Source organism: Salvelinus namaycush, chromosome 21 (assembly GCF_016432855.1).
Source record: "Salvelinus namaycush isolate Seneca chromosome 21, SaNama_1.0, whole genome shotgun sequence".
In the NCBI taxonomy this organism is placed as follows: Eukaryota; Metazoa; Chordata; class Actinopteri; order Salmoniformes; family Salmonidae; genus Salvelinus; species Salvelinus namaycush.
In genome coordinates, this window is record NC_052327.1 from 46,135,458 (window position 1) to 46,157,376 (window position 21,919).

General features: G+C 43.3%; 1 protein-coding gene across 1 annotated transcript; it reads right to left on the reverse strand.

The window, feature by feature from the left end:
• Positions 1-931: 931 nt before the first annotated feature.
• Positions 932-21,682, reverse strand: LOC120065929 (zinc finger protein 536-like). Its single transcript, XM_039016970.1, has 4 exons — positions 20,059-21,682; positions 11,276-12,448; positions 3,555-3,728; positions 932-957 (listed from the first exon to the last, which is right to left on the reverse strand). The coding sequence occupies exons 1-4, from the start codon at positions 21,680-21,682 to the stop codon at positions 932-934; spliced, it is 2,997 nt and encodes a 998-aa protein (XP_038872898.1).
• Between the last annotated feature and the right edge of the window lie 237 nt (positions 21,683-21,919).

Sequence of the window (21,919 nt, forward strand, 5' to 3'; positions counted from 1 at the left end):
CTTTTTTCAGCAGGAGCCATTTGCTTTCCAGCCTGTGTTTTTCCTCGATTGTATTTGAAATATTGTGAAAGGCCTGTTTTGTCTGCATGGTGTTCACTGACAGATTTTCGGCGCATTCCCAACAAGGCTATGCCTTGTTATTGAGCTACACACAATCCACAGCTAGGCTATTTTTTTAAAGAAGCTATTGATCCACTGTGGCTAAATTATAGGCCTACTCATGGTGTAGTAGGCTATTCGGAATTATTTAATTTCTTTCTGAAGTGATAGCAGTAATTCTATAACTTTGGCAAATGTATTTAAATTCATCAGGGGTGCTGCAGCAGCTCCAGCACCCTTCCTGCGGCTATGATCCCACCGCTACCAGGGTCGTATTCATTAGAGCACACCATTGCGAAATGTTTTGCAAAAGAAAACATAAACAAACGTTTCTGATTGCACAAGTTCAGATAGTAGGCCTACCTCCCCATTTTGTTCCTAGTGAATACGACCCAGGTTTGCCGTATCCTCTGCTTCTGTTAAACTGAATAGTGAACCCCTCTCAGTATCACATTGGCTATGGTGCGAGATGACAACTGAAACATTCATCTTGATCAGGGGTAATTAAACAAACTCAGAGCGTTAATTAATGGGGTATGCTTTAAGGAAACTGTGCGTAATTAAGAGTTTGACATGACAAGGTTTGAGATAATGCACACAGGTGAGTGTGTGTGTGTGTGTCTGTGTGTGTTTGTGTGGTGGGGGGGGGGGGTGACCGAGTTAATTCAAAGACGTGGGGTTTAGTAGCACCTCTAAACCTCTAAACTCTCTATCCTGTGTCCTCTGTCACCCACCACCCCAGGCAGGTAGGGTAGGGTACAGCACGGCCAGGTTTGGCATGGCCTGGGCAGACTTTAGACAGATACTGTATGATAGGTCTCTGATTACCCAGTCAGCTGGAGAACTGGGCCTTGTCACCTGTCAGGTACAGAGATGGAGGGATGAGTGAGCAGAGAAAGGGAGGAGGAGGAAGGAAAGAGAGGGAGGAGAGGAGGAGGAGAGGGACAAGACAGGCAGAGAGGAAGAGAAGCAGGAGGGGATTTGAGAGGATTAGAGTCATCACCAATGACAACATACAGCACAAACATTGAATACATAGACACAAATCATTTCCTCATACTGTACTAGGTGAGTTGGAGAGCCTTCACAAGGAGGTTAGTGTCGGCTGCCCAGGCAGCAAGGGAGAGAGCGGGAGAGGAGACCTTTGACAGACATGTCTCACCCAGACTGACAGCTCTGTCAATAGCCCCGGGATGGCTGCCCTGATTGACAGCTAGCAGGTGGCTGGCTGAATGGAGTTATCAGGCCATTTGTCAATCAAACACATCGCCGTGGTTACTGCGGGCTGGCTACAGACACACAGCTGCCCAAGGTGATCTCTTGTTCTACTGGCGGAATTTTAGCACACCGGTCGAGCCGTCGCCTGCCTGGATCATGCTTACATTACCGTAGATGGCCACTACTTGTGTGCGCGTGTGCGTGTCAGTGCAGGGCTTTCTTTATTACAAATGGGCTGATATACAGTAGGCTCATATACAGTGCCTTCAGAAAGTATTCAGATCCCATGACTTTTTCCACATTTTGCTACGTTACAGCCTTGTTCTAAAATTGATACAATTACAAAAATTACAAAGATTCTCTGGTCTGATGAAATCAAGATTGAACTCTTTGGCCTGAAATCCAAGCGTCACGTCTGAAGGAAACCTGGCACCATCCCTACGGTGAAGCATGGTGATGGCAGAATCATGCTTTTGGGGTGTTTTTCAGCAGCAGGGACTGGGAGACTAGTCAGGATCGAGGCAAAGATGAACAGAGCAAAGTACAGAGAGATCATTGATGAAAACCTGCTCCAGCGCACTCAGAACCTCAGACTAGGGTGAAGCTTCACCTTCCAACATGAAAACAACCTAAGCACACAGCCAAGAAAATGCAGGAGTGGCTTCTGGACAAGTCTCTGAATGTCCTTGAGTGGCCCAGCCAGAGCCCGGACTTGAACCCGATACAGCGTCTATGGAAAGACCTGAAAATAGCTGTGCATCAATGTTCCCCATCCAACCTGACAGATCTTGAGAGGATCTGCAGAGAAGAATAGGTGAAACTCCCCAAATACATGTGTGCCAAGCTTGTAGAGTCATACCCAAGAAGACTCAAGGCTGTAATTGCTGCCAAAGGTTTTTCAACAAAGTACTGCGTAAAGGGTCTGAATACTTATGTAAATGTGATATTTCCGTTTTGTATTTTTAATAAATTTGCTAAACTTTCTACAAACCTCTTTTGGCTTTGTCATTATGGGGTATTGTATGTAGATTGATCAGAAAAAAAAACATTGAATCAATTTTAGAATCAGGCTGTAACCCAACAAAATGTGGAAAAAGTCAAGAGGTCTGAATACTTTCCGAAGGCACTGTACACCTACAGTATGGATGGTTGTCATCTTTGATTTGCATTTCATTTTAGTGCATCCATGGTATCAATGAATCTATGTAGTTTTCCCTGTCTTTGGTTCCCCTTAAATGAATATTGTTCACATTGTTAATGGGAGATAATGATATGTGTGAAAGGTGCCCCCCCCCCCCCCCCCCCCGAATGGAATACAGAACAAATGAAGGCATTCTACTCCATTACATCTGCCATGATTACACCCTGAACATCTGGCATATGATTCTGACTGATAACTGTTCTGAAGAACTCATATTAGGAGATATTTACCAAAACACCGACATTTATAGTGCATGAAAGAGCTTAGGGGAAGTTAGTTTGGTGCCTGCTCACGATCAGACAATCAGTCAGTGTTGAGCTGAAGGATGTATGTGGGTGAATATAAATGATTATGACACTGAGTATAAATTAAGTAAAAAGCACTCAATCTCTCTGTACTCCACACACCACAATACACTTTATTATAGGCAGTTTGTTTCTTACAGATAAATATATTTTCAAGTCCACACTAGAATGTACATCAAGTTTTTTTTTCCATCTCCAACAACATAACCCTATCCTCCCTCTGTCATCCTCCACACCTGAAACTAAAGTACTAAACGTCGGCAAAAAAGCTTAATTAAATTGTTACCAGCATTACAGTTACAGTCACCAACGCTCTGGATAACATGAAAACAGCCTAACCAGCTCTGCTAGGGCAAGTAAAGGTGTTTTCTCATTTGTGTCTGGAAGCAGCTAGCAAGCTAGCCATCGTTAGGCAGTTAGCTTGGGTACCTGACTGCCGATGTGAGGTCTGAACACTCAGATCAACCCTACTCCTCGGCCAGAGTGTCCAGTGTGCGTTCTGAACGCTCCGATTGCGAAACTCTGAATTTACTAACTGACAATCTGACAACTTTCAGACAACTTTATGAATTTACTAACGCCCAGAATGCACTCTGAGCACACTCTGGCACTCCAGATAAAATGTTCGAACACACCCTATGGCTATATGCAGTTGCCATAGCAACATCAAGTCCCACACAATGATGTCATGGTGATATCTCTCCCAGTGGGTGTAGGCCTAGGGGCAGAGCCTTCCTGGGAGGTGTAGGGTGTCACAGGGGTGTTGGCACGGGGCCGTCGGAGGCGTCTGTCTGGGTACAGGCTGCTGTCGAAGGGCCTGCGGTGGACACACAGGACATGAGTCTTCAGGTTCCCCTTCTGGGTGGCACTGTAGGGGCAGTACCTGCACTGGAAAGGCTTCCCCCCTGGCAGAGAGGAAAGCATTGCTTTAGACAAATCAACCTCCCAGCCCTCCCTACTGATTATACTTCATTGTGTTTAATACTGCCAACTCTCCAGTGCCAACTCTCTAGTGCCAACTCTCTAGTGGTAATCATAAAATATTGTGGACTAAATTATAATAATCCCAGTGGTGGAATTCTGGAGAAAATTACTCTGGTTTCACTTTAGGAACTCCAACCCCATGCGTTCCCCATCTAATTCCACCTCTGACTAGTACTACATGAAACATACTACTTCATTTGTGATTTTGAAGTCCTTCTCATTTTATGCACACAAAAAAACAACAGAAACACACACACACACCCTAGGCTCATGATGGTGATGAGTGTTGGGCTGAGGAATGAGAGACGTCTGCAGCTGGCTGCACTGAGCCCTACCTCCATCTCTCTCTCTCTCTCTCTCTCTCTCTCTCTCTCTCTCTCTCTCTCTCTCTCTCTCTCTCTCTCTCTCTCTCTCTCTCTCTCTCTCTCTCTCTCTCTCTCTCTCTCTCTCTCTCTCTCTCTCTCTCTCTCTCTCTCTCTCTCTCTCTCTCTCTCTCTCTCTCTCTCTCTCTCTCTCTCTCTCTCTCTCTCTCTCTCCCATCGACTAATAATTTGACTAATTTGTGCTGGGTTATACTCTGTTTTTACTTTTACACACACACTATTGCCCTATTCAGATGGGATACGTTTAACTGGGTGAGCTCAGGTAATATAATTATGTGCACAAGCACAAATCACCACATCGGTAATTCTAGTCCGGTCTGAATCTGGCATGTCAGTCATTTCTACTTGGCAAGAAGGTTATTATCGCAGCCCTAAAAACCTACTGTTTTTCAGCAAACTCCCAGGTCCTCTGATAATAATTATCCTTTGCGAATCGTCATCCCTGTGTTTTGAGGGATTTACAGAGTTTAACAGGTGCTGCACCCAGTTTGGGTAAGAACATGGGAACAAATTGATGCTTAAAACAAAGTGCTATGCACGTAGCATACAGATGAATGAACTGCCTTGTCACATATCAACTTCAGCCTCCAGGCTTCCGTCATAACGGTCCATTTTGAATGAGGATAACAAATAATTACAGGGGCAGTTTGGTAAAACAAATCCCATCCGAATCATCCACTGGAACAACGGACATGCTGGGGTAATAATTACATAACCAACGTTCTATAGTAATACTAGTCCCGTGCGAATAAGGCTTATGTCTAGATGTTGTCTTGTGCTATTACAGGCCTGGTTACAGCACAACTAATCTCCATGTTTTCTTTCTTGGAATAACTCCACGGCTTCTTCTATCATTCATGATTACAGTAAACCGTTATGGGATGATGTCATATGACCTCAAAAAACACGCTGCCACAACCTTTTAACCTCTCGCTTCCTCTTCCTCCTCCCCCTCCTCCTCTTCCTCCTCCTTCTGTATGAAATGGAAAGCTTTCTTTAACATCTACTTAAAAAGTAATTTTGGTGAAAAAAATGAAAAAGCCCACAGAAGGTGTTGGGCAATAAAAGGTAACCCTCCATCTATTGGTGTATAGTAACCAGCAGTACAGGAAATGAGACTGTGACACATCTGTATACCCTCTGAATATCACTGACCTGTCTGTCTAAAGATCACTGACCTGTCTGTCTAAATAAAATTGACCTGTCTATCTGAATATCACTGACATGTCTGTCTGAATATCACTGACCTGTCTATCTGTCTGATTATCACTGACCTGTCTGTCTGTCTATCACTGACCTCCCTATCTGTCTGAAATACATTGACCCGTCTATCTGAATATCACTGACCTGTCTGTCTATCACTGACCTGTCTAGCTGTCTGAATATCACTTACTTGTCGGTCTATCCCTGACCTGTCAATCTAGTCTCAATATCATTACACATATCTGTCTGAATATCACTGACCTGTCTGTTGGAATATCACTGACCTGTCTGTCTGAATATCACTGACCTGTCTGAATATCACTAACCTGTCTGTCTGAATATCACTGACCTGTCTGTTGGAATATCACTGACCTGTCTGTATGAATATCACTGACCTGTCTGTCTGAATATCACTGACCTGTCTGAATATCACTGATCTGTCTGAATATCACTGATCTGTCTTACTGATGCTCTGGGAGCTAAAATATAAATTACTATATATATATATATATATGTATACAGTTGAAGTCAGAAGTTTACATACACTTAGGTTGGAGTCATTAAAACTTGTTTTTCAACCACTCCACAAATGTCTTGTTAACAAAATATAGTTTGGTTAGGACATCTACTTTGTACATGACACAAGTAATTTTTCCAACAATTGTTTACAGACAAATTATTTGACTTATAACTCACTGTATCACAATTCCAGTGGGTCAGAAGTTTACATACACTAAGTTGACTGTGCCTTGAAACAGCTTGGAAAATTCCAGAAAATCATGTCATGGCTTTAGAAGCTTCTGATAGACTAATTGTCATCATTTTAGTCAATTGGCGGTGTACATGTGGATGTATTTCAAGGCCTACCTTCCAACTCAGTGCCTCTTTGCTTGACATCATGGGAAAAATCAAAAGAAATCAGCCAAGACCTCAGAAAAAAAATTGTAGACCTCCACAAGTCTGGTTCATCCTTGGGAGCAATTTCCAAATGCCTGAAGGTACCACATTCACCTGTACAAACAATAGTATGCAAGTATAAACACCATGGGACCACGCAGCCGTCATACCGCTCAGGAAGGAGACGCGTTCTGTCTCCTAGAGATGAACGTACTTTGGTGTGAAAAGTACAAATCAATCCCAGAACAACAGCAAAGGACCTTGTGAAGATGCTGGAGGAAACAGGTACAAAAGTATCTATATCCACAGTAAAACGAGTCCTATATCAACATAACCTGAAAGGCCGCCCAGCAAGGAAGAAGCCACTGCTCCAAAACCGCCATAAAACAGCCAGACTACAGTTTGCAACTGCACATGTGGACAAAGATTATACTTTTTGGAGAAATGTCCTCTGGTCTGATGAAACAAATATAGAACTGTTTGGCCATAATGACCATTGTTATGTTTGGAGGGAAAAGGGGGAAGCTTGCAAGCCGAAGAACACCATCCCAACCGTGAAACACGGGGGTGGCAGCATCATGTTGTGGGGGTGCTTTACTGCAGGAGGGACTGGTGCACTTCACAAAATAGATGGCATCATGAGGCAGGAAAATGATGTGGATATATTGAAGCAACATCTCAAGACATCAGTCAGGAAGTTAAAGCTTGGTCGCAAATGGGTCTTCTAAATGGACAATGACCCCAAGCATACTTCCAAAGTTGTGGCAAAATGGCTTAAGGACAACAAAGTCAAGGTATTGAAGTGGCCATCACAAAGCCCTGACCTCAATCCCATAGAAAATTTGTGGGCAGAACTGAAAAAGCGTGTGCGAGCAAGGAGGCCTACAAACCTGACTCAGTTACAGCAGCTCTGTAAGGAGGAATGGGCCAAAATTCACCCAACTTATTGTGGGAAGCTTGTGGAAGGCACTTGAAACGTTTGACATAAGTTAAACAATTTAAAGGCAATGCTACCAAATACTAATTGAGTGTATGTAAACTTCTGACCCACTGGGAATGTGATGAAAGAAATAAAAGCTGAAATAAATCATTTTCTCTACTATTATTATGACATTTCACATTCTTAAAATAAAGTGGTGATCCTAACTGACTTAAGACAGGCAATTTTTAGTAGGATTAAATGTCAGGAATTGTGAAAAACTGAGTTTAAATGTATATGGCTAAGGTGTACGTAAACTTTCGACTTCAACTCTCTCTATATATATATATATATATTAGTACCAGTCAAAAGTTTGGACGCTCCTACTCATTCTAGGTTTTTTTATTTGTACTATTTTCTATATGTCTCTTTGCTTATTTGAGCTGTTCTTGCCATAATATGGTATTTTACCAAATAGGGCTATCTTCTGTATACCACCCCTACCTTGTCAAAACACAAATGATTGGCTCAAACGCATTAAGAAGGAAAGAAATTCCACAAATGAACTTTTAACAAAGCACACCTGTTAATTGAAATGCATTCCAGGTGAATACCTCATGAAGCTGATTGAAAGAATACCAAGAGTGTGCAAAGCTGTCATCAAGGCAAAGGGTGGTGTCACGCCCTGGCCTTAGTTATCTTTGTTTTCTTTATTATTTTAGTTAGGTCAGGGTGTGACATGGGGGATGTTTGTGTTTTTGTCTAGTCTAGGGTGTGTGTATTGTCTAGGGGGTTTTGGTAGAGTTCATGGGGTTGTGTTCAGTGTAGGTGTTTATGTAAGTCTATGGTTGCCTGGATTGGTTCTCAATTAGAGACAGCTGTCTATCGTTGTCTCTGATTGAGAGTCATATTTAGGCAGCCATAGGCATTAGGTAGGTTGTGGGTAATTGTCTATGTTTGACGTTAGTAGCTTGTGTCTGCACTTTCGTTTGTAGCGTCACTGTTTTGTTTTGTTTTGTTTTGTTTTGTTTTGTTTTGTTTTGTTTGTATTAGTGTTCGTTTCATCTTCTCAAATAAATAGAAGATGTATCTATATCACGCTGCGCCTTGGTCCTCTCTTTTACCTAAAGACGATCGTGACAGGTGGCTACTTTGAAGAATCTCAAATATAAAATATATTTAGATTTCATTTTAAAAAATGGTGTTACTACATGATTCCATATGTGTTATTTCATAGTTTTGATGTCTTCACTAATATTCTACAATCTAGAAAAATAAAGAAAAACCCTGTAATGAGTAGCTGTGTCCAAACTTTTGACCGGTACTGTATGTGTATGTTTTATGGTCACATTCACCGGATAGGTGCAGTGAAATGTTTTGTTTTACAGGGTCAGCCATAGGATTGTCTGCAAATTAAAGGCTTTCCCTATTGTATTGTAAGAAGGGAAAAAAACATCAACCCTGACTTGACAGGGTGTAATACATTGCTAAATGCAGGATAAAATATTTTGGAACAGGTCAGGACAGTGCATTTGGTTAACCATATGTTTCAAGAAAAGGAAATTACACTTAAAATATCTTACCAAATCTCCTTTGTTCTTAGAGCCATTACAAAATGTAAGCTATCTTTTTAATGTGTTACAAATTAAGCAACATCAGCAAATAAATAATATAAAGCAAGCCTCATCTCTACACGTATAGTGCTTGCCCTATCTCTCCCCTCTTTCTCTCTCCTCTTCCTGTCTTGTACATTCTTTTTTCCTGATATCTCCCTCCCAATGGACTAGAGGTGAGGTCCAGGAGAGGGCAACCTCCAAATAAGTTCCATTACTCACAGGCCACAGTCTAATCTAACTAATATTTTACAATTAGAGGAGACAGGACTGGGCCCAGAGCCATCCATCTCCCCAACACATGATCACCCATTCCTAGGCTAAACACCAGCCTCAAACCAGAACAGCTCACACACACATTTACCAGGAAACAAGAAAAGATGTGGGAGGGGGAGGGAGAGGGAGGGTGTGTGTGTGTGTGTGTGTGTGTGTGTGTGTGTGTGTGTGTGTGTGTGTGTGTGTGTGTGTGTGTGTGTGTGTGTGTGTGTGTGTGTGTGTGTGTGTGCAAATCTCGGTGTTTAGGTATGTCACACACAGGGTGTGTGTGTGTTCATCCCTGCGCACAAATTAATGTGTGTGTGTGTGTGTGCTTGTGTGTTTCAGGCAGAGATAATGACCATGATGACAGTGGCGGGACTGTGGGGGCCAGGGGAGCTGAATGGTGACGGATGACACAGCGCTGAGCTCTGATGGCACAGAGACAGTGAGTGATGACTGCACATCCTTCCCAGCACTCCACCCTTCATTATCTCTATGGGGAGACCCAGGCACAATGGCAGCCTGCTCGGCCTGCCCTCTCTCTGCCCTCAAACGACATCTGCTCAGAGACAGCCACACTTGCCTTCTTCTTTCACCTCTCTGTCGCTCCATCTATCTTCATCTATACTCTCTCTCTGTCTCTCATCCTTTCAGTATAGGGTATGCACTCAGACAATGAGGTAATGACTCTTCTCCCTTTCAAATCAGGTATTTTCTTTTTCTTTCTTTCATTCTTAGATAATCTATTCTGTATTGATCTACTCATATTCTCCAGGTCTCACGTTTTTTTTTCGGAAAAATAATTGGATTGTATCGCCATCTAGCGGCTGTGATTGGGAGATGCAGTTGCATGACATTAACCATGAGGGAGGGCTCGATATAAAACAAATGAGCATGCAGACTGGTTCATCCAGGGGTCACCATCTGGCCAATTACCACCGTTGGCACACTGTGTCCGACCTGAACTGTCATTGCACACACATCACACATCACTCCATGTCCACGGTGCCCAGCAATATGTCACTGAGTGACTAGACCTAGACGTACAGTATGGGGACATAGGGACAGGAGGCAGGTCCTTGACAATGCCACCTGGCCAATATTCAAAACAGGGCAGGCAGAAGCAGTTGGTGTGATGAGAATAATGTCTGACTGACCACCTGCTTGTTGTTTGTAGTTAGAGGGCACTCGCTAGGCTCAATGTCAATTATGTCAGCTTTGACTGATGGCTTTCCATCTTAGCTAATGATAGACCCTACTTTAGAGTGCAGTACTGAGGGTGGGTAAGGCATTTACAGTGGGTTTACTTAGTTATCCTCTTTCATAATCTCAATACCAAACTATACTAGCGATGTAACTTGTAACTTATTGTAAATAATTGTACAAGTGACCAAAGATGAGTAAGAAAAAATGTAAACCCTGGATATGCATGACCTGAAGAGGTGAGATGAGTGCAGAAATATACGTCACTTCAGGAAGTTGTAATATGCATCTAGTATATCTAAGAAAACCATTATTCTGACATACTGTAGCCTATACTTTTACCAACAGGAACCATCAATGAGCAAAACACATGTTGTGCCCAAACAGAGTTGACAGACACTTTAATGTCTTTCATACGAGAATATTGTGTGTTTCATATAGTGTTTCTGCATCAGATGGATCAGAATGACGGGGTATCAAGTTGCACTCATAATACATGTATATCATATCAAAGGATCCCAAGTGTCTGAAAGAACTCTCTCTCTCGAGCCAGGTAATTAAATCTTGCTTTCTGCAGGCGTATCACACAAGATTTAAGCTTCTCCATCAAAAGGGTCCCATTGCCAGGGTTATTTGTTACCTATCAGATAGTGAAATTTCATCGTCCTCTAAGTGCGGATGTAATCAGTACCACACACCTGTGACTCCAGTACCCTTGTTTTAGTTCTTCTGAGTTTCACAATCACAAGTGTTCAAACTAACTAGAGTTCGTCAATTTCCTTTTCTGCTGAGGTAAGCCTGTTTTTCTAGTGAAAGAGAGTGTACTAAATATCCAAACATATAGGATAGGATAGTATAGGAAAGGATGATATAAGGGGGCAGGATCACTACTTGTCCACTAGATGGCATTGTACTCTCATGTAATGTGGAAAAGAGTTAGGAACCAGAGGTACAGTTGACATCATTCATTGGGCAGAGAGAGGGACACTCACTTGAAGTATCTGCTCTCTTCATTGGCCCTCCCCCTCCACCATTCAAGCTCTCTTCATTGTCATTGAGGAACGTGTGATTCTGGCCACTGAAGGACCAGAGGACTGAGAGGTTCCTGTGGGGATGGAGGTAGTGGTGAGGAGTCTGCCCTGGCTTCAACAGCTCCAGAGGAGAGAGGAGAGGCTGGATGACCGACCTGCCCCACTGGCCCTGCTTCCCTTGGGTACACTGAGGGGCCTCACTGGGCCCCTGGGGAACACCAACCATCATCTCTGTCATCTCCTCACTCAGCCCTGCTTCGTTGCTGCTCCTCTTCATCATCCTCCACTTGTTGAGGTCCTCTTCTTCCTCCTCTTTGTTAAACACAGGTCTCTCCAGTGTACACTCCCCATTGTGAGCTGATGAGTCATAAGTGTGTGCGTCCTCCTGCTCTATAGGCATCTCCAGGTCACTACCAGTGTCAGACCGGGCTGTGTGTTGTCCAGCCTGCAGCCCATTGCTATTTGAGGAGAGGGAGCTGTGCTGCTGGAATAACCCAGTCAATCCCCCTGAACCAGGCTGTGACGACAGCACCCAGTCTGGCCTGAGTGACAAATCCAGAGGCTCATACTGGGACTTCCTGGTCCTGGGTGTGACTGCAGAGCCACCAGCACCTGCCTCCCCCTCACTGTCCCAGTCACTCCCCCTGACTCCAACACCATACTCCCCCTCAGAGCTCCCCTGTCCTCCCCCGGGAGGGCTGACCCTCCCTCCCCTTGCTCTCCTCTTTCTACCACCTCTCAGAATGCTGGATGTCAGGCCATTGATGAAGGTCTGTATGGATTGATGAAGACCCTGTGGGTTCACACTGTTATCCTCCATAGCTGTAGGTCCTCCATAGGCCCGGTGTAGGTTTAGGTTGGAAGGGTTGGGCAGGTTGGGAGGCCTGTCCATTTGCAGTGTACCTGGGTTTCTCCGGTTCTCATCAGTGCCTTCCATCCCACTGTAGAGGCCAGAAGTAGGGCTCCGGTCCTTGGGGTTTGGGGTCTGTGGGGACGAGGGGGCTCTGTTGTCCATGGTGTCCTGGTTCCACTGGGGGTGTTGGTTGGGGTGGTAGCCCTCTAGATGGTAACTGAGAGAGGCTGACTGGGCACTGATGTAGTCACTGGAGGGACAGCTGTAGGACTTCTCCTTACCTGTTAGAGACACAACAGAACAACAGCGCAGCGTGAATCAGACATCTCCATACCAGTATTTCACATGTAAGTTTCTCTGGATAGTTGTAGACATATGTTATATTTCAGAAACAATTGTCTGACTTGTACAACTAAATCATTGGCATACTGAGAACCAAACTAAAGAACCTGAGCGATTGGATCATCTCTGTGAACTTGGGAAATGTGTGTGTACATATGGCCACCATTTCTAAACATGAATAATGTGTGCAGAGCCACACAATGCTGAGTTGAATGATTTAAGTTGTGCTCCGCAGTAAATCAGGCTTGTAATCAGCTTTCAGCACAGGCGATACATCATCACACAGCATGGAGTGTAGAGCACCATACGCAAGGAATATACTCAAAGATGTTAGCAGCAAATAAATGTGTATTATTGGCTTATCCCCATAAACTTGGTGAGCAAGTTGGATTGACTTCTCACCTGTACGGTGTCCATATTAGGCCAAAGTCACATGTCCATGAAACATCTGTCAAAGTAATTTGGAGTTGGATGTTTAACTGTCCTAATATCGACAACGTATACATGAACACTTCTCTCCAGGCGTCATGTTAGGTTGAACTGTGTTATAACAACCTTGCCTATAGGGTTACATACAGTGCCACCATGTTGAGTTAGTGCTTGTCTGAGAGACCCTTGATTGTGTCCCAAATGGCACCATATTGACCCAGGGCTCTGGTCAAAAGTAGTGCTCTATATAGGGCATAGGGTGCTATTTGAGACACACTTTTGCATTCCACCTTCTTTAAGCAGCCCAGCTGTTTCGGTGCCATTCCAATTACTGTAAAAGTCATCTGCCGCTATTAAGCCACAAATATTGGCAGTTTATTGTCCAACACTCTCCTGGCATTTGAAGGTCAGGGCATACATTATACTGGGTCTTTTAGGGATGTGGCGTCTGGGATGGCGAGATAAAGTTACAGCGGCATTCATTTAATTTTGTGCATATTGATGCCTTATTGTTCTTCTTTAATGGATTAATATCTGACTTACAACAGTGATTCATTCCCCTCGGCTGAAAAATCAATTTCATAACACCTTCAGATCAGATCTGACCCTGAGGTAATTCTCCCTGAGGTAAATCTCTCAATCTAATGATCTAAAGTTGTTTGTTATGCTGTCTCCAACTTTAATACCAACACCATCCGTCATTTAATGAGATAAATTATATGGAAAAATAGCCTTTGTTTAAATATTGGAATTTTAAACTACTTAATATACCTAGAGGAGAGAGGAAAATAAATGTATTGAATGGAGCAGATCATAAAACACCACACTAATAGGCTACATTTAGACAGGCAGCCCAATTCTGATATTTTTTATGCAAATTTGGTCTTTTGACCAATCACATCAGATCTTTTCACATCAGACCTTCTTCAGAGATTATCTGATTGGTCAAAAGACCAATTACCGGGGGGAAAAAATTTAGAATTGGGCTGCCTTTAAACACAGCCATAGTGAGGTAGAAATCACAGCTGGAGTCACATATTAATGACCTTCAACAACACAGTCAACAATAATTTGTGTGTATGCATGTGTTCAAACAGGACAGTGAGTGGGAAGGAGCCTCCTCAGAAACACCACATCCATTGTCTTTAGTCACAAAAAAACGCCTGCTTAATGGCAGTATTTCAGACAGTTAGGCTGCGTTTACACAGGCAGCCCAATTCTGATCTTTTTTTCACTAATTGGTATTTTGACCAATCAGAACAAGAGCTGATGTGAAAAGATCATATGTGATTAGTCAAAAGACCAAATTTGCGTAAAAAATATCAGAATTGGGCTGCCTTTGTAAACGCAGGCATAGATACACTGTCTATCTCAATTAATCAGTGGTTTACGTTACCATGAAATTACCGGCAGGTCTGAAATATAAAAAAAACAGACATATCTGACCTCATCTTTGGCCACTGTCTCTTTCAAAAACACATTTGCTCGCCAATACCTCCCAGAGCAGCGAAACAACAAAAAGACTCAAGACCCGACTCATCTTCTGTCTTTGGACGGGTGCCATCTTTCTGATTGCCTGGTTCATGCTAACTTAATCAGTTTTAGATTTACTTACACTGACGAGACCCACATTATGAGTAATTTTAGTGCTTAGATTTATCAACCAAACTCCAATTACTGTATCATTACAGGGCCCTGCTTCTCTCACCTAACACAGACAATCAGATAATGAAGTGATGCATATGAGTTATCCAACCTGTGATTAGAAATGCAAAAGAAAACGTCTAATACTGTGCTGTGGCAAAGCATACAGCTGGTAGGGAAAGTGATTCATTTCATATGGAAATACACTCTTTATTCAATCTGTTCACCACCCATGTAAACACACACACATGTGCGCATATACACACACATGCACACACACACATAATCGTTATATTGTAACAGTCTGCGTGCAGTATAAACTAAAGCACCTAAATGACTAAACCTAGGCGGTTTGCTTTAAGATGATACCGCCTGAGAGGGATATTCACACCCAAGACTGCTGGGGAGAGAGAAAATAGGGGCACCAGATGTTCTTTGATGTTTATAATAGCATATTATTAATATTAATTAGACCACATCGTCAATGACGCATTTGGGACGTTTCCAAGTCAATTAAGCCAAATGGCATTCAGGAGACGTGGAACAATATTTCAAGGCAGGTGTTCACAACTCCCAGGGTAAATCTTTTTATCAGCAGCTAGGAAAACAAGCATTTTGAGCTTAGTTTGAGCCTCATACCTCATATCTGCAATAATAATTAAAAAGAGGATTAGGGGACAAAAAATGAGAAGGGGAAGTCAAGCCAACAGGTAATCCGGTTTATAAATCAGAAATCAGCAGTGTTCAAATCTACTTACGTATATAGGCCCAGTTTGTGTATTGACATAAAAACAGCCTTGCTACAACTTAAAGGGATTGTTTAGCGAAATTACATATTTCGATGTTTTATAAACATGTGCTTTTGCTGAACTATCCATTTAAGAATCATCAGATGCCAAGGGTTGTAGGAACTATAAGTTAGAACGATTAAATAGTTGCACTGATTTCTATCCCCCTAAACATGATCCTTCCTCGTCTCTCTGTAAGCAATCGTAACGTGTAACATCTGTACAGTAGAAGTAGTGTGAAGGCTGGAGAAGGAAACAAAGACTAAGTGAGGATGACATCATTACATGGTGTCTGCTCATTGACCTTGGGGTTAAGAGTTTGAATAGGACTAATGAATAACTGTCAGAAGATTTCAGGCATGTTTGTGTTCCCAATTTAAATCTGGACACTCTGGTGTAGGTCAGGGGCCTCTAACAAGCACATCATTATTCATGATCTAAGATTAGAATTACAGTCAAAGGAAGTTTTTTAATCTGTCTTGATTAGATTTTAAGAGCAGCATTTTCAACACTAGCTAGTAGCCATATGAGTAAACAGACCATAATCTAACACGTTGACACTGTATCTATCGGTCACGTGTGGCTCAGTTGGTAGAGTATGGTGCTTGCAACGCCCAGTTTGTGGGCTCGATTCCCAAGGGGGACCAGTAAACAGAAGGGGGGGGAAGTATGAAAATGTATGTAAGTCGCTCTGGATAAAAGCATCTACGAATTTACTAAAATGTAGCAGAGCAGTCACTAACTCTGAACTGTAGTCACTATCCATACTGGGAACATCAATATAATAACTTCATGACTTCATCTGTTTGGCTAGGAATAAAATCAGCCACTTGTTCAGGCGTAATCAATGTGTCTCAAACTGAAACATCTGGCAACAATGGTAATTCCTCACCATCTCCTGAGTTAAAACTACTCCAGCCCCTGTAATACAGGCACAGTAAACGTATCCCATTCCTAAAACCCCTCATCAAGACATGCACTTAGTGCCTGTACATTCTCCATATGTGTAGGATTTACCTATCTGTCCCGCAGCAGACCTGTGTGTTGAGCTGGGGCCAGCAGCGTGTGATTGTGTTAATTAATCTGTCGTGGAGAGCAGCTGCAGAGGTCTCTGGGATATATTGTCAGAGCAAAACAATGCAGTGCTTAAGCCCCTGAGTGAGTCCTCCATTACACAGGAACAAGAGGAGGAGAGGCGAGCTGGGATCCATCATATAAAGAAGCACTAACGCCTGACCTTTAAAATGAATTAGTTTCCATGCTTAATATCGACTCAAATTACACTCTGATACCGAATGTGGCAGCCCAGAATTCATCCGATTCATTCTCAGCTAGCTTTTACAAACATAGCCCTGCAGTATCGGCTGGGTATATGGGCTGGAGACTGTGGAACAGGAGAAGCTGAAAAGTACCAATGATTGTAGCTGTTTTGTAAAGGGCTGGCAAGGATTAACCTTAAAATACTGGTATAAACATGTAAATACAAGTATAAGTAGACAATATGTCAACAAAACATTTAACAAGATTAGACCTGATCCATTTATCTCTTTTTCACGGTGGATCAAATCCTCCAAAACCGTGTCAGAGACGCTGACTCTCACCAAGCCTGCTAGAAGATCAAACCTGGGTTCAAAGACTATTTGAAATCTTTCCAATACTTTGAGTGTTTGCTTTAGTCTGCCTAGAGTGCTCCTGAGCCTGTTGGGAGTTTGTACTTTTTTTATTGGTTCCAGTGCAACAAGAAAGCTCAACCGAGAACAGCTAAAGTATTTTAAAGAATTTCAAATAGTATTTTAACCCAGGTCTGTGGAAGATACAAAATTCTAAGCTAGGGAGGAAAAGAGTAAAATGTATGCTTTAAGCTAAAGGTCCGCAAAGCACTACAGTGAATACTGTAGTATACTGTATTATTTACAGTTAACTATACAGTAGTAAAAGAAAACTGTAGTATATACTATAGTAATTAATGTAGTGTTTTTGCAGATTGTAGTATTTACTGTAGTGTTTTTGCAAACTGTACTTCCCTATAGTATTTATACAGACTGTAGTATTTACTATAGTGTTTGTTTTATTATCTTTGACATAGAAATGGAGGCTCTCTCTTTCAGGAAACCTACTGGAGAAATACTAAATGAGCAAATGTTCCATAATCTGTAGGTAGGTAGGTACAGTGCATTCAGAAACTATTCAGACCTCTTGACTTTTTCCACATTTTGTTAGGTTACAGCCTTATTCTAAAATTGTTTTTTTTTTTATTAAAAAATGCCCCTCATCTATACGCAATACCCTATAATGACAAAGCAAAAACAGGTTTGGAAAGTTTTGCAAATGTATTAAAAATAAACTGAAATATCACATTTACATAAGTATTCAGACCCTTTACTCAGTACTTTGTTGAAGCACCTTTGGCAGAAATTACAGCGTCAAGTCTTCTTGGGTATGACGCAACAAATTTGGCACACCTGTATTTGGGGAATTTCTCCCATTCTTCTCAGCAGATCCTCATAAGTTCTGTCAGGTTAGACAGGGAGCGTCACTGCACAGCTATTTTCAGGTCTCTCCAGAGATGTTTGATCGGGTTCAAGTCTGGGCTCTGGCTTGCCCACTCAAGGACATTCAGAGAGTTGTCCCGAAGCCACTCCTGTGTTGTCTTGGCTGTGTGCTTAGGGTTGTTGTCCTGTTGGAAGGTGAACCTTCGCCCCACTCTGACATCCTGAGCACTGGAGCAGGTTTTCATCAAGGATCTCTCTGTACTTTGCTCTGTTCATCTTTGCCTCGATCCTGACTAGTCTCCCAGTCCCTGCCGCTGATCTGTGCCTCGACACAATCTTGTCTCTGCGCTCTAAGGACAATTCCTTCTACCTCATTGCTTGGTTTTTGCTCTGACATGCACTGTCAACTGAGGGACCTTATATAGACAGGTGTGTATCATGACACAAGGCGAGACCCAGATGCAGACACAGGAGGCAGATGGTTGGAGTCTTATAATGTTTAATAATCCAAAAGGAGTAGAATTGTAGTGGACAGGCTAAAGGTCAAAACCAGATCAGAGTCCAGGAGCTACAGAGTGGCAGAAAGGCTCGTGGTCAAAGCAGGCAGAATGGTCAGGCAGGCGGGTACAGATTCCAGAACAGGCAAGGGTCAAAACCGGGAGGACTAGAAAAAAGAGAATAGCAAAGGCAGGAGTACGGGGGAAAAAATGCTGGTTGACTTGAAACATACAAGACGAACTTGCACAGAGAAACAGGAAACACAGTGATAAATACACTGGGGAAAACAAGCGACACCTGGAGGGGGTGGAGACAATAACAAGGACAGGTGAAACAGTTCAGGGTGTGACGTGTGCTTTTCCAAATCATGTCCAATCAATTGAATTTACCACAGGTGGACTCCAATCAAGTTGTAGAAACATCTCAATCAATGGAAACAGGATGTGCCTGAGCTCAATTTCGAGTCTCATAACAAAGGGTCTGAATACTTATGTAATAAGGTATTTCTGTTTTGCATTTTTAATAAATCTGCAAACATTTCTAAAAACCTGTTTCTCACTTATGGATGGCACAAACTGAGATATGGGGGAGGGGAATGTGCAGAGTATATGCAAATTGAATACTGTAGTATTTACTAGAGTTAAAAAAGTTTGTGTTTTTTCAGACTGTAGTGTTTTTGCAAACATTACTGTAGTATATACTATAGTTAAAAAAGTTAGTGTTTTTTCAGACTGTAGTGTTTTTGCGGACATTACTGTAGTATTTACTACAGTGTTTTTATTGCTGATAATACTGCAGTATTTCCTATCGTATTCTACAGTATACTACAACATTCTATAGTAAGTACTACACATGATTGAGGGATACTGCAGTGTGTAGAATAGCATTCTACAGTTTACTACAGAATTCTATAGTAAGTACTGTAGTATTCTATAGTAACATTTAGTATTTCTTCATGTGAGGCAGCTATTTAGAATCCAGACAATGTGTAACTTAACAGGATGCTATGACAAGAAAAGCATGCGCCCAGGGAGTCAAATCATCAAAATCACCAGGTGGAACAGAATACTATCAATAAAAATACCAGGTGGTATATATCAAATAATTAAAAACACCAGATGGCATGCATTAACATCTTGTGCCCCATAGGCAAGGGTTGGGGTGGCGATGGGACTGATATAAAATACTGGAGGCTAATTATCTGTAGCATTCAACATGACAGCATTAAAGTTAATAAGAAAAGAAAGGCCTTTATCCAAGCAACAAATATAACCGATTATATTTGTTGCTTGGATATGCTGATCTACCGACCCTGTGCTTCAAGGCAAGTCCACCTGAGTACATTAGTGAAGTTTAGCCAAAGGCATAGTTTTATCTCCTGATGGAACAGCGTGGTTGTATTCCATGCTAGTCTGTGCATGGGAGGGATAGCAAATTGTTTACATCTGAAACTAATGGCATATTTATGGAATTTCTCAAACATCCTATCTATATAAATGTGCCCAAGTCATCATGTGCTGGTCATCTATTTGACCTTGACCATGGATCTGAGGATACATCAATTACTGTAGAATATTGACCATAGAATATAGAATACACATAGTAGATGGACCTATGACAAATAATTGAGAAAACTGGAAACAACAATATCTAAAACAATATGCAACCATTGAGTTGTAAGGAAAGACGGTTATGTACCTGAGACTGAGGAGGGTAGGCTGCTGTTATCCTGGGTACTGCCAGTCTGAGAGAGGTCTGGTCCTATGGAGCTCTCCTCCAAGATATGGCTCAGATCTGGGCTACTACTCCTACTAATAGCCTGGGTCTCTGGGTTGCACACAGGCGCTCGTCGCTCATCTGACACCCTCCACCCAGCCTGGTAGGCCCGCTGCTGTTCTTTAGCTGTGTATAGGTCCACTTGATCTACAGCCAGTCCTGGTGCCATGACCTGCCAGCCTGGGTAGCTTTTGAGGTTGTTGCTCTCGTTGGCAGGAGCTTGTGGTTGATACTCCACATTGCTCGAACTCAGGGGAGGCGCCAGATGATTCAAACCCAACAAAGAGTGATTATTATCACCCTCCGTCAGTGAATCATGTCCTGGTGCCAGCATCTTACCCAGCATCTCCTTCACCTTCATCCCGATGCCTGCTGTGGCAAGAATCTGCTGGAACTCCGACTGGCCCGCTTTCTCCGCAGAGAGGAACCTGCTGTGGAGGCTTGAGATGTACTGGGAGTAGAGGTTTGTGTAGTGGGCGTCCTGGACTACTCTAGCCATGGTAACAGATACCTGAGGGTCAGCAGGAAGCTGCTTGGTCTTAGCAGACAGCTTGTTAAGGTGAACCTTCATGTGGTTCTTGAGGAACCAGGGTTCTTTGAAGCGCCGGCTACAGATCTGGCAGCAGTGCTCGAATGAGTCCTTGTGCTTCCGCATGTGTCCCTTGAGAAACCAGGCCTGGCTGAAGGTCTGACCACACACCTTGCAGGGGAACTCCCCACCAGGGGGCTTCAAGCTGCCCACCGCGGAACTCTGACTTTGGGCTGACACGGAGGTGATGTGGGCCGTCTCTACGTGGCTGATGAGCTCCTCCTCCTGGGAGGCCGCGTACTCACACAGGGTGCACTTGTATGGCTTGTGGAGGATACGGATGTGGCGCTCCAGCTCCTGCTGCTTCCTGAACTTTCCTTTGCAGAAGGAGCAGCGGAACCCTGCGGAAGGCTGAGCCTGTGTGTGATCCTCCTGGCCTGTGGTGGTCATCTTGGGGGAGACAGATGGCAGTGAAAAGGTCTCCACAGAGCCAGGGCCTGTGCAAGTCAAGGGGAGCTGGGTGGTGGTAGAAGCAGGCTGTGGCTGCTGGAGCTGGGGATGGGGGATGTGGGGTGGTGGTGGCTGGGTCAGACCACCTATACCACCCCTGATGTGCCTGTCCCTCAGGATGGCCCTCTCCTCCAGCTCGTGGAGCAGCCTGTTCTCCTCTCTGATCCGGCCACGGCCTTTCCCAAGGTTGCCCTGCTTGTGAGTGCGTAAGTGGATCTTGAGGTTGCCCTTCTGCGCTGCCCTGTGGTCACAGTAAGGGCACTTAAAGGGCTTCTCGCCAGTGTGCGTGCGCATGTGCAGTGACAAGATGCTGTTGAAGCGGAAGCGCTTGCCACACAGTGGGCACGGGTACTTCCTGTTCTTGTGCGTGTCTTCCTGGGTGACGTTGACATGGGTCATGTGACCCTGGTTCTGTACCCTCAGGAACTGTGGAAGGTGATCCACCCTCCCATTGATGCCATTTAGATCCCTGGCTGAATCCATCAGCTGATTGGCTAGCAGTGCCATCTGGCCCCTTCAGTGTGACTGCCCTCGTCCAATGGCGTGGTGGCTTTCTATACTCAGGGATCTGTGGACTGTTACAGTGTGGAGGTCAGGGATTGGATGTCCCAGAGTCCTTCAGAAGGTTCTGCTTGTGGTTGATGGAATAGCAACCTTTGACACCTTTTCCTCAGAGAGGGGTGTTGGAGACACCTTCGCATATAATAGAGACTTCCACCTAAAAGAGAGAAAGGAAAAAGACAC

Coding starts and splice junctions, on each gene's coding strand:
- LOC120065929 (XM_039016970.1), bottom strand. CDS start 21,682: ATGGCACTGCTAGCCAATCAGCTGATGGATTCAGCCAGGGATCTAAAT. Junction 12,449..20,058: donor CCTACCCTCCTCAGTCTCAG/GTACATAACCGT, acceptor TGTCTCTAACAG/GTAAGGAGAAGTCCTACAGC. Junction 958..3,554: donor ACCCTACACCTCCCAGGAAG/GCTCTGCCCCTA, acceptor TGTACCTGACAG/GTGACAAGGCCCAGTTCTCC.